This window comes from Peromyscus leucopus, chromosome 10 (genome assembly GCF_004664715.2).
Source record: "Peromyscus leucopus breed LL Stock chromosome 10, UCI_PerLeu_2.1, whole genome shotgun sequence".
Classification (NCBI taxonomy): domain Eukaryota; kingdom Metazoa; phylum Chordata; class Mammalia; order Rodentia; family Cricetidae; genus Peromyscus; species Peromyscus leucopus.
Genome location: NC_051071.1, coordinates 81,026,468 through 81,038,653, shown reverse-complemented (window position 1 = coordinate 81,038,653; position 12,186 = coordinate 81,026,468). Strand labels below are relative to the sequence as shown.

General features: G+C 45.1%; 1 protein-coding gene across 1 annotated transcript in view; it reads right to left on the bottom strand.

Annotated features, from left to right (window-relative positions):
- Nucleotides 1-12,186, bottom strand: part of Fras1 (Fraser extracellular matrix complex subunit 1) — a 337,326-nt gene that overhangs the window by 21,424 nt on the left and 303,716 nt on the right. Inside the window, exons 59-63 of the mRNA XM_037208856.1 lie at nucleotides 11,484-11,640; nucleotides 8,980-9,180; nucleotides 6,713-6,900; nucleotides 5,241-5,516; nucleotides 2,235-2,467 (exon numbers count right to left, since the gene is read on the bottom strand). Coding sequence (XP_037064751.1) covers nucleotides 2,235-2,467; nucleotides 5,241-5,516; nucleotides 6,713-6,900; nucleotides 8,980-9,180; nucleotides 11,484-11,640 — 1,055 coding nt within the window. The remainder of the gene's footprint in view (nucleotides 1-2,234; nucleotides 2,468-5,240; nucleotides 5,517-6,712; nucleotides 6,901-8,979; nucleotides 9,181-11,483; nucleotides 11,641-12,186) is intronic.

Genomic DNA, 12,186 nt, shown 5'->3' with positions numbered 1-12,186 from the left:
TTGATCAGTGGTTCTCAGCCTTCCTAATGCTGCGGCCTTTTAATACAGTCCCTCATGTTGTGCTGACCCCAATCATAAAATTATTTTCATTGCTACTTCCTAACTGTAATTTAGCTACTGTGATGAATCGGAATGGTGTTCTATGATGGTCTTATGAGGCCCCTGTGAAGGGGTCAGTTGAACTCCAAAGGGGTTACGACCCACAGCTTGCGAACCTCTGGTGTACATATCCATGCAGGGTCCCTTTCACTCCTAAAGGATCTTCAAGACTCATGGCAATCAGGAAGTATAGACTTTTTTTCCTTCCTATACAGGATAACATTACACTCACAAATCACTTTGAAGCTTCCATCTGCTTTAAGTGGCAGCCTTGTCTCTTTAGGAGCTAAGGCTTAGTGATGGATGCCACTGCCGCCACCAACTCTGCCGCCATGTATACCGAGGGCTGGCATGTTCATATGCTTCTTTGTGTGTATGTCCTGTATACTGTTGTGTGCGTGCATGCTTGCATGTGTGTAGTGCACATGCACCGCATGCCTTCGTGTGCACTTGAGAAAGTTGGAAGCTGGGTCGCCCTGGATTTCACTCCACTTCAAGGCAGGGTCTCTTGCTGAGGCTGGAGCTCGCTGGTTCTAGCAGTCTTCGCTAGACCAGGTTGCCCTGGTCTCTGTCTCCCGAGTACTGGGATTACAAGTGGCTTCAACAACTGCTGAGCTTTTCATTCGGGTTCTAGGGATCTAAACTCCATTCTCCACACTGTGTGCCAAGCGCCGGAGCCCCTGAGCCATCTCCCCAGCCTGTTTATATGCTTTTAAGCATTGATTCCAATAATAATAATAATAATAATAATAATAATAATGAAAACTAGAAGAGTTGGATTCTCAAAATTTAAGGTCAGCTTTTCCACCCAGCAAAATCCTACTAACCCCAGTGTCTTTCTCCCTTCCAGCCTCCACCCCACCACCTTGCAGCCCATGCTGACCATCCTCAGCCCCGGGAAGCCTTGGACCCAGGCCGTGTGTAACTTGTTTACACTGGCTGCTAGGTCTCGGATGTTGGCAGACTGCTTATCTCGCCTCCCCACTCTGAGGACAAGGCCGTTTCCTGTATTGCTTCTGTCTCTGTGTGCATGTAGAATACAATTCAAAATAAAATATGAACTTAATAACTATTGGGGAAAGCCTGGGACACAAGCCGAGCTGCACTTATGGGCTACATTTGTTTTCACTGCGCAAGTTTAAATTTTCACAAAGCTTATTGGGCTTTGAGTTTCGAAAGCTTGTCTGTAAGCTCATTGTCCCCCCAGAGGAATCCAGACATGCGATGTAAGGAGCACGGCTCTTTACCTAGGAAAGGGTCACTGCTGCCTGTGTCCTTCTGTTCCTGCTCCTTAACCCAAATAAATTCTATTCTGTTTGAAGAGAAGAGGGATTTGCATCTACTTGGCCCCACTCAGTTGTTCAAAAAAGGTAAATGCTTAAAATCTATGAAGCTTAATGAATATGTATGACGTGAAGGAATTCTCTTCCGCTATGCAAGAAATGAAAGTATCTGTCTCCCATTAAAATCATGGTGGCGGGGGAGAACAAGAAGTCTAGTGACTTCTGGTTTGGGCCGTGTTATTACTCAGTAGTTTAGCAGACATTCAGCAAGTGTGTCTTGAAGACCAAAGCACTGAACCGGATGGAAGAGATACAAAATAGATCACCATCCTGTCCCTCAAGGTCTTCACTATCTACCACACATGGACACCAAGAATGATAACACACGGAAGGCAGCAGAGACGGACATCAGAGGATTAGAGGGAATGCTGAAAATATTCCTAGAAGAGATGCTGCGCGGTGGGCCACATTATAGAACAAGAGGACTTAACTGCAGCAAGTGGGGAGAGCGGGAGATCTGGAGTAGAGCTCTAAAGCATGTAATGCCAAAGAGCTGGAAGCCCTTGGGAAGTGACTCTCCGCAGGCGGTGGGCCAGGTGAACCGCACAAGGTGAGATGAATGAGGCTGGAAGACAGGTAAGTGGCCAGGGGCAAGGGGGCTTTGAAGAAAGCCTTTCTTCTGAAGCTCTAATTACCACTATTTAATTTTGCAGAACCGTCTCTCACTGATCTGGCCCAGCTGGAAAACACACCAGGTATTTGCAATCTACTCATGGGGGTGTGTGGGGGAGGGTGTAGGGGGTGGGGGGTGGGGGTAGGAGGGGGTGGTGTTGGCGGGGGATGTTGCCTGACCTGTTTGGATGCTCTTTGTGTTTCACATCCAGGTATTTCAAGGTAGCAATGAAGGGCTGGGCCTGGAAGCCTCGAGCTGTCCCAGCCACCACTGGGGTGTGGCAGATGGCACTGTCTGTTCCAATGGTAACAACATTGCTCCTCAAGGGGGTCCCTACATGGCCCACCTTGTCCACAGCCTTTGCCACACAACGCACATGGAACCTCCGGCTGAAGTAAATGCTGTCTAGGACCTATGAGGCAAAGAAAGCATCACAGACATGAATATACTGCGTAAGCACTGTATCTGATGGGTATGATACAGCAGGAGGCATTGTTACAAAGTCAGCTATGGGGGCCATCCATCCACCCATCCATCCACCCATCAACCCATTGATATGTCCATCTGTTCAGAGGACATAGTGTCAATGATATCCACCACGAACCAAGCAGTAGAGCCAGAGAAGTAAATGCTTGGTAGTCTAAAGGGATGGGACAGGACATGAACAAGTAAACATGGAACAAGCGTCCAAAGACAGTCTACAGTAACTGTTTAGTCTATTGTTCTCTTTAGACTGCAAGTTTAGCATTAGAACAACGCGACTCTTTCTCATTTTCCAGCAAGACTCACTGGCCTCCAGGCCTCTGCTGCTGAGAATGTGCTTCCATGAGGTTAAGTCCCGCACACGAGGGGCATAATTCCTTATCTTCCAGAAAAGAGCCTCCACTCTTTCCCCTAAGGACTGGGTTAGAACCAGTCTTTCAAGAGTGGATGGAAGAGGCTAAGACGACTGGCCAGCGTCGTCCCAACCTCAAGATCTTGTGCACAGAATACAGCTCGCCTCCTGAAGAAACACGTGTTCCCTTCCTGTCACCCCAGCAGTGGCCTTTCTCCTCCTCCATTCCCAGAAGTTCTCCCACTCCTGACTGACCAGGGAGGCCAGCCGGCCGGAGCAGGGCTTAGTTCCTGATCTTTATCGGTCATATGCTCAAAAGAGCTTCACCTTTTTGCAAAAACCTGCTGATAGCTTCCTGGCTCCTGTGAGTCAGGCAGGGAGCCCTTCCTGAGTAACAGAGGCTGAGAGAGAGATTCCCACCACTCCCCACAACACTGCCGAGGTCAGAGGGTCATAAAAGCTTGAGGCAGAGAACTTGGCCTCGGACACCTCTTGGCCTTTGAAAGTCTTTCTCCGGAGTCCTTGGCATTTCCAGAAATGCAGAAGCAAGAGGAAGGAGGGCAGCTCAGAGGCGACATCAGTCCCCACCACCTGGACATGTCAGGTGATGTGTGCACACGCAGAAGGTCAGGTCAGGGAAGTTAATTAGTACTTCTGTGTGCCTTAGACCTCCCACAAAGCAATCACATAAATGTTGCAATTCCTCCCATGGAAACAATTTTCAGTGAAGTCCATTAAAAATTAAAGAAAATTTTCCCATTAAACTTTTTTAATTAGCTGCCACCTCTTTATTTATTTATAAATGGACTTCGTCTAGGAGGGAGGCTAGGCATGCTACAAAAATGCATAAACACAATGGCATTCAAGAAATAATTGAAGAAATGAACATAAAGCAAAGGAAACTGGGGTAAAGAGTATTTAGTCACTAGTTCAATGCAGGAGAGAAGTTACAGTCACAATGCTGCAAATTCAGTACCTGTACAACAAATGTACTCTTGGCTCAGATACAAGGTTCTGTTGGAACAGAATCAGATACTTGTAGTAAGCTGTTAAGTCTTACTTTGAAGGGTTCTCTCTCTCCGTGTGTGTGTGTGTGTGTGTGTGTGTGTGTGTGTGTGTGTGTGTGTGTGTGTGTACTGATACCTTGGGGTCTCTGTACTTGTCTTCCACCTTGTTTAAGGCAGGATCTCTGTTGTTTGACACTGTCCCGCATACGCCAGGCTAGCAGGCTTCCAGGGATTGTCTTGTTTCTACCACCCACCTCACCTTAGGACCACTGAAATGATGGGCTACCATGCCCAGTTGTATGTGGGTTCTCAGGATTCAAACTCAGGTTCTCCTGTGTGTGCGGCAAGGGCTCCATCTCACAATCATCTCTCAAGCGCTTAAGTTTTTTAATAATACAGAGGGTGATTTAAATGTGTGCTATATTGCAAAAGAATGGGTTTCCTAGCCATTGGGAGTAGATTGTGAGAAAAACAATGGCCATGAGTGATCCTGTTCTTCAAAAAAATACAGTCTGAAAATAATCTCAGAGGCCCAAAACTAGTCAGGAAAGGAGTTGCAGTGAAAAATGCATAGACTTTTCTGCTACGTGCCAGAGAGCTAGAATGTGCATTGAGCCTGGGTCTTGACTGTCTCAGAAAACCCACCCATATCAATGGTGAATGAAGGAATCTGCCGTGGGGCACTTTACTTCTCCCCAAGTCTGGGCACACAGCACTCGTCACCACTCTCTGGCGGGTGGTAGGTGGGGTGTGCGTGTGCTCTTTGAAAAAAAAAACACACACACACAACAACTGCCCTAGGAGATCCTTTTCATGTCCTCCCACGGGGCTCTGCACAGTGCAGACCACACAGTGAGTGGTCTGTCTGTCCTTCTGTTTAAAACCTGTTCCCTACTGTGCGCCCCTCATCTGCTGCTCATTTGAAGACTCGTGAATGTGGTAGAACTCTGAATCCTCAAGAAGTTTATACCCAAACACTGACTGAATGATTAAAAAGACATAAAACGGAATCACGTTAATGGTACCCACCTGGAATCTTGGACGTGCTTGGTCATTTATAAACCACATTGGTCAGTGATCTTGTCAAGTGGTCGAGTGAAATAAATATTATTTTACAGATCAGGAGACTAAGAAAGGCCAAAGAACCCCTTTATATCAAGTGGCTGAAAGGTAGGCATACTCGGGATTTTTAAAGAGGCCAACAGACAACTGCATAGTTCTCTTCTATTATACCACGTTACTTTTCCTAACGTCTCAGCCTGGACCTGATTGATTTACTGCAAATGCCACACACAGACTGCATGGAATTTGGCAGGAGCAAGCCCAGCTCTTTCCCTCCTTACCTTGTGGTTGACGCTGGTGAAGGGCGTGCTGTCAGTGATGGTCTCAAAGGGAGAGCGCGCCCCGTTGCCATCAGTGGGGGCAGCCACTTCCCAGCTGAACTGCACAGATGTTTGGTTGACGCCAGCCTCCCTGCAGCGGTCCTTCATGACCGCATACCTGGGGAAGTGCGGGTCACAGGGGGTGACGCAGACCAGCGGGTAGCCTGGGGATGGGGCTTTCTTGATTCCTTCCTTGGCAACCTCTTCCACGTGATCATAGTCAGCCAGGGTGACGACCTAGGAGAAAGCAGGAGAGCTTCAGGCTGCTTTGAGGAACTACCCCGGCCTTCCCTGAGACCCCACAGCCTCTTCATCCCTAGGGATCCCATAACCCACAGCAGGAAACTCTGCAGGTCCTTGCCAGGCCAAGGTTAAGACACTGTAAGTGGAGGAGATCCTCCCAGAAGCCTCATTATCCTATTAGCGGCATTCTGAAACCAGAGCCTTCTCTCTTATGTGAAAAAATATTCTAATTCTTTTACACAACGGACCCAAATTCTGTTTCTAATGGCCAGTTGGTATTTTCGAGTTGCGTTAAACTGTTAGTGGCGCATAGAGGCATGCTTGTCCAAAATATAAAAAAAGTAATAGTGAAGGTAGTGTATTTGTTTCATAGTCAAATAAGAGATAAATTTTGAAATAATCTTCTCTTCTGATATATAAGAGACTAGTCAGGGAAAGTCAGAAGAGGAGTTCTGGTTACTTGACTCAAGGATTCAGTGTCCACTGGTGACCTTTGGGCATTTGCTTCTTAATGGCATTCATTCTATTCCTCCCAAACTGAAAACATGGCACCACATCTCCACATATACTTAGTTCTGTGTGCAATAAGTTTGGAGGACAATGGACATGCAACAGTATTGCTTTCTTACTCTTCCCACCAAAGCAGTCAGAAGAGCCACTGACTTGCACTTTCTTTCTTTCATTTTTTTTTTTTTTTTTTTTTTTTTTTTTTGGTGTTTCAAGACAGGGTTTCTCTGTGTAGCTTTGCGCCTTTCCTGGAACTCACTTGGTAGCCCGGGTTGGCTTCGAACTCACAGAGATCCGCCTGGCTCTGCCTGCACTTTCTATCTTTGATCAATCAATGTGGTGATAGCTTGGTCTTGTATCAGGAATGGGTTCCTCCACCCTTCATGCTATTAGCATTTGTGCCAAATAACTGGTTTTTTGTTGTTGTTGTTGGGGGCTATGCTGTGCACTGAAGGGTATTTTGTAGAGTCTGTGGGTTCTACCCACCAGATGGTCATTGGACCCTGTGTGAGAGATGTGCCAAGTGGAAATGTCTCTAGACATGGTCCAACATTCTCTGAAGGGTATAGTAGGAGGAGAGATTCCCTTGGAAGCAGCGCACACAGGGATCTATCTCCTCCCCAGTTCTCATCTCCTGGCCATGGAGACACATAACCAGCTGTCCTTTGGATCAAGCAACTCACAATGGGTGGCGCTGGCAATATGAGACTTCCTGCTGCCTCTTGGTCCAGAATTGTCACAGTAGCCGTGGTCACGTCCCCGAGCACTGCTTCCACTGGATCATCTGGGCCAAGGACTAGGGAAAAGGATTCATGCCACTCTCGATCTTCATTGGACAGGATCTCGACTTTGAAGAAGATGTGATCCACACCTTCACCAAGGACCGAACAGAAAGATCAAAGATGAGGGCATGAACTACAGAGAGTGCAGGCTGGCACAACCCAGACATGACATTAAAACGTGCCCTGTCCTTTCAGGGGCTTCTTGTAAGTGCATTGACTGCTAAACACTACAGACCCACCTCGAGTGAAGACTGTTTTATAGACCAAATTCTACCTATGGCAGAGACTCGGCACTGTGCAGATTTACTATTCCACACCATACAAGGATTAATGGCCCCTGCCTGACACAGGCTGGCTGTAATAAAAATCTATGATCCAAAGTACACTTCATCCTGGTTACTCTTTTTTTTTTTTTTTTAACTTTTTGCTTAATTTTTCTTTCCCTTTTACACTTATGCACGGGCTCTTATGTGGCTATGAGAGCTTGCACACAGATGCCCTTCAAAGCAAAGGCTCAAAGGCTGCCGGCCAGGCCAGGCTTTGCAAAGATCACACCACAGAGGACCAGATGCCGAAAGGAGGCAGGCAACTGCTTCGGAAGTTCCCTCCGTCTCTCGTGACGTGCAGGGCAGTAAGGGCCTCCCCTCCCCTCCTTCTCACATCTGGTCTGTGCTGCTTCTGACCTGTCCTCCCTTGAGAATCTTAAACAACAAAAACAGAGTACGGAGAAATACTGCAGATGTGGAAGGCTGGCTACCGTTCCCCCAAACACCAATGAGACACTCAAGGCACGGAACTTGTGCTGCCTAGTTTTCCGTCAGCTTGACCCAAGCTCAAGTCATGGGAGAGGAGAAGGTCAGCTGAGACAAGGCCTCCATAAGATCAGGCTGCTGCCAAGCCTGTGGTGCATTTTCTTAGTTAGTGACTGATCGGGGAGGGCCATTGACAGTGGGTGGGGCCATCCCTGGGCTGGTGGTCCTGGTTCTACAGGAAAGCAGGCTGAGCAAGCTTGCCACAGGGAGCAAGCCTGTAAGTAGAACCCATCTATGGCCTCTGCATCAGCTCCTGTCTCCAGGTGCATGCCCTGTTTGAGTTCCTGTCCTGACTTCCTTCAGTGATGGACTGTGACGTGGAAGTGTAAGTCAAATAAACCCCTCTCTCCCTGGCTTGCTTTTGGTCAAGGTGTTTCATCACAACAATGGGAGCCCTGACTATTTAGACAGCTGAGAGCCCCATAGAGCTCCAGGGAGGTGTCTGAGCTTCAGGGACCACTAACCATTTCTCTATCAAATCAATGCATCAGACCATCAAACAGTTATGACTTGGTTCTTGTCCGTCCCTCTTCCCAGACCCATCACTGTTTCTGTCTCTAGGACAAACTGTTTTAGGAAGCTTATGACAGGCTATTCTATTTCCCAGTAGATGTAAAACCATTTGGACATTGGGATTGTGTGTCTTTCAGAGTTTGATAAGCCCTAAAGGGCCCAGGACAGCATTTGCACCATACATCGAATGGTGTATGTGCATATGTTGTATCTGTATCTAAAATCAAGTGCTGTTTCACTCAGCTAAACAACTTTCAAATAAACCCAAATGCTCAATGTGCTCTATGAATGGGTACTTTTTTTTTAAACTAGCTAATTTTTTTTACCTGTAATCTCAAATATATATTTAGTAAATGCTTTATATTATTGGAGCTATTCTACTCTAATTTAATAGCTCATCCTAATCATTTATTCAAATATGACATTTTCCTGTCCACTAAGAAAACCCTGCCTGGGCAATAGTGGTGCACACCTTTAATCTCAGCACTTGGAAGGCAGAGGCTGGTGGATCTCTGGAATTTGAGATCAGTGTGGTCTACAGAGCAAGTTCCAAGACAGCCAGAGCTACACAGAGAAACCCTGTCTCTCAAAAAACAAAATAAAACAAAACAAAAAACAAACAACAACAAGATTCCTATAAATTGGACAGGTTGGAAGGGAATGAGGATCTTTGTGAATGGGAAGGACAAGAAAGGACAATGGGGTCATGAATATGAACAAAACAAATTACATACAGGTATACAAATATCATAACAAAACATATATTATCCTGTATAACCAGTAAAGGCTAACATAAAAAAAAGAAGAAAGAAAACCCAAAGACCGACATTGGCACTCACTTACCAGGACTGAACTTCAAAACTCGGCTCTTGGGGTAATAGTCCACACCAGACTGGGCAGAGCCATCCCGAGTGCTGCAGCGGATCTTGGAGGTCCGATTTTGATCGCCTCTGCGGATGACCTTGGTGCTCAGCACTGCCGTGACATCTGGCCCTGTGGGCTCCCGGACTTGGTATGCGGCTTCTTCAAACTCGATGGTAGGGGCTAAGGAAATGTGGGCAGGAAAATAAGAGCAAGGTAGAATAACTCAGAGCATCAGACTCCCCAGGAAATAGCTTACAGAGGCCTGTACCAGCCAAATGGCCGGCAGTCGTAAAGATTAATCAGTATTTACCCTTGAGCAACGTTTTGGACAAAGGAACTCATCTGGGCTCCTGTGGGTGTTATTTCTCAATGATTCTTATTAAAAACAAAAAAAATGAAGAAATGTTCTAGAGACTTTAAAATGCATAATGGCCAAGCTTCCAACATTTCAAAGAATGTTTTCAAATTAAAACTTTTAAAATTAAAGTTTGCACAATTTATCAAGTGACTGAGACATAAAAGGTACTCGATAAATATCTTTTTGGTTACAAACTACTAAGGTTTGCAGTGCATCTCATTTAGATGTTCCTTAAGTGTACCAACTCCATGTTTATTTCTGGGCCTTTGGACTTTTGTCTCAGCTACGCCTGCTGTTTCTAAGTTCTCAATATTTATTTCAGTCGGTATAGTTAGTTAAGGAACACAAGCTTTCTTAACTCAATATGGTTTGAGACACTATTGTTGTTGGGAAATAATAATAATACTCATTTTTACCCCTTGAATTCAAATTTCATGAAGAAAGGAAGGTTAGGACAGTGGTAGAGATGATAACATGATGGGAAAATTGAGAGCAGTTATTAATTTTATAATCATCTTAGTGTATTTCAGAATATTTCAGAAATTTCTCATCTCTGTTTTTTCTGACTTTCTCAGAAAGTTTCACCTTGACTTTACAGTCCTAGGTAAGAGGTTCTTTGAAATACTGGAACATTGCTGAATGGGGTGAATTGGTTACCTTTTGAATCTTTTTCTTTCATCTGTATCTGTGTATATGTACACATGTGTGTAGATGCCCATGGAGGCCAGAAACAAGCATCGCATCCCTTGAGGCTGGAATTACAGGTTGTTGTGAGCTAAAGTGGCTGCTGGTAACTGAACTCCAGTTCTCTGCAAGAACAGCCATTGCTCTTAACCTCAGAGCCATCTGTCCAGCCTCAGCCGTGTTGAGTCTTGATCATTTGGGTTTTCTTTGTATCTGAGAAAGGTTCACCTTGGGGGTTGAACCTAGGTTGATATAAAGGGCTAATTCAACTACAAGGCTCTCTCTCTCTCTCTTCCTCTGTCTCTCTGTCTTTCTCTCTGTGTGTATGCTTGTGTGCACCGGGAAGCAAGATGGCAACCACAGGCAGTGTTCTTCAATAGTCATCTACTTTTTTTCTGAGGCAGGATCTCTCAGTGGGACCTAGGACATACCAACTAGGCAAGAACAGTGGCCAGCGAACCCCAGGGCTCTTCCTGTTTCCACCTCTCAGCACTGGACATATAAATGCATCTGGCTTTTTATGTGGATGCTAAGGGATTGAATTCAGGTCTTGACCCTCATGCCTGAGGGTCAACTAAACTATCTTCCCAGGCCCGAGGTCAGCTTTTCTTACTGATGTCCAACATGGTTCCTGACTTTTCCTTAGGACCCCTAGGAGTCTTGCCACTCTCAGAGTAGTTAAAAATGCAGATTCCAGAATCCATTTAAAATCAAGGTTCTCACCCAGCACCACTGGGTAGCTAAGATGCAAATTAAGTGCTTTGCTTATGCTCTGTTTTTTCACATGTAAGGTTAGCGACATCTACTTCAAGGATTATTGCCAGAATTAAGTAAAACAAAGTAATACAACATGCTTAACAAGAACAATAAACATTAAGTAAAAAGTGGGGTTTGTATTGTGTATTCACCTGTTAAAATAATCTATTTTAGTAAAATAATGATGTTTTGAATAAAAACAGGTGCTGCTTTCCTTGGGTGTCTGGTCACTCTGTAGGTCACTTGGTGTTAGAATTTGAGGTTGTTTGTCTTTGTCAGTTTGAGAAGTCAATTAGAAATCAGACTTTGCCAGGCAGACAGCAGTGTTTCAGATCAGTTCTCAGGACTCAATTATGTCTGATTTTATTTCTAGTCCTCCTGCCAGACCTGTAGCGACTTACGCGATTTCTATTCCCCACTTTAAGATTCCTGTCCTAGCTTTTACGCATATCTGTTTTCTATCTTTGACAATGTAGGGCATAATGAGATTAAGCATTCCTGTGGACTTAGAGGAGCCCCACAGAAGGTGGTCATTGGTTACAAGCATTCTATATAAATATCCAGAGGTTGCTGTAAGTGGGGTACTTTTCTAGCAGTTTCCCTTTCCAAACACTTATGTTATTCGTAAGCCCTCACTTCACATCCTAGCAACCTAAGTGACGCTAACGGGATTTTCTTCTGTTACCATCTTCGTCGTTGGATATGGTGACAGTGGCCATGCTGTTCTTCCCGACTCTGGCTCCACTCCAGTGGTTTCCGAGAGGATGGCCAAGGTAGACCCTGAACTGCTCCTCCGGCTCAAACATGGAGTCGTCATGGATGTAGACAGTGCAGTTCTTTGCCTACAGCCAACACACAAGACATATTCAGCCTTGTAGGAGGAGACCAGTGAAAGGCAGTTTTCCTAGATCATTCTTTTCGCTCTTGGCAGCAGCGAAGAATTGGCACAAACCCCAAAGCATCTCAGCAGTTTCTCATATAAAATAAATGTTTAATTCTATCAGTTTGTGTCTGAGTAGGGTGTACCTATACGATAAGGCTTCTATTATAAAAACATTACAAACCATTTGAAATTTTTGGTGAGAAGTTATGAAAATCAAACCAGTACAAGCAACAACCCACCACAGCACACCTGCAAACACTGGTGTGCTTCCCCACATGGTATCTGGGTGAATGAAGACATTTATTTGTACATGTTAAAAAAGCGGAAGTCTAACAATAGGAGTCAGCATATGACTCTTCTTCCTGGAGGGTTGAACAAATTCCTTTTCCTTTGTGAAAACTGAATAATTTTGTAAGGAATTCAGAAAGGCAGCATCTCAGGTTAAAGACAACTTTAAATGCTGAAGAGCTTTCCAATTTTCTACCTAAAGTATGTCATCTAAACA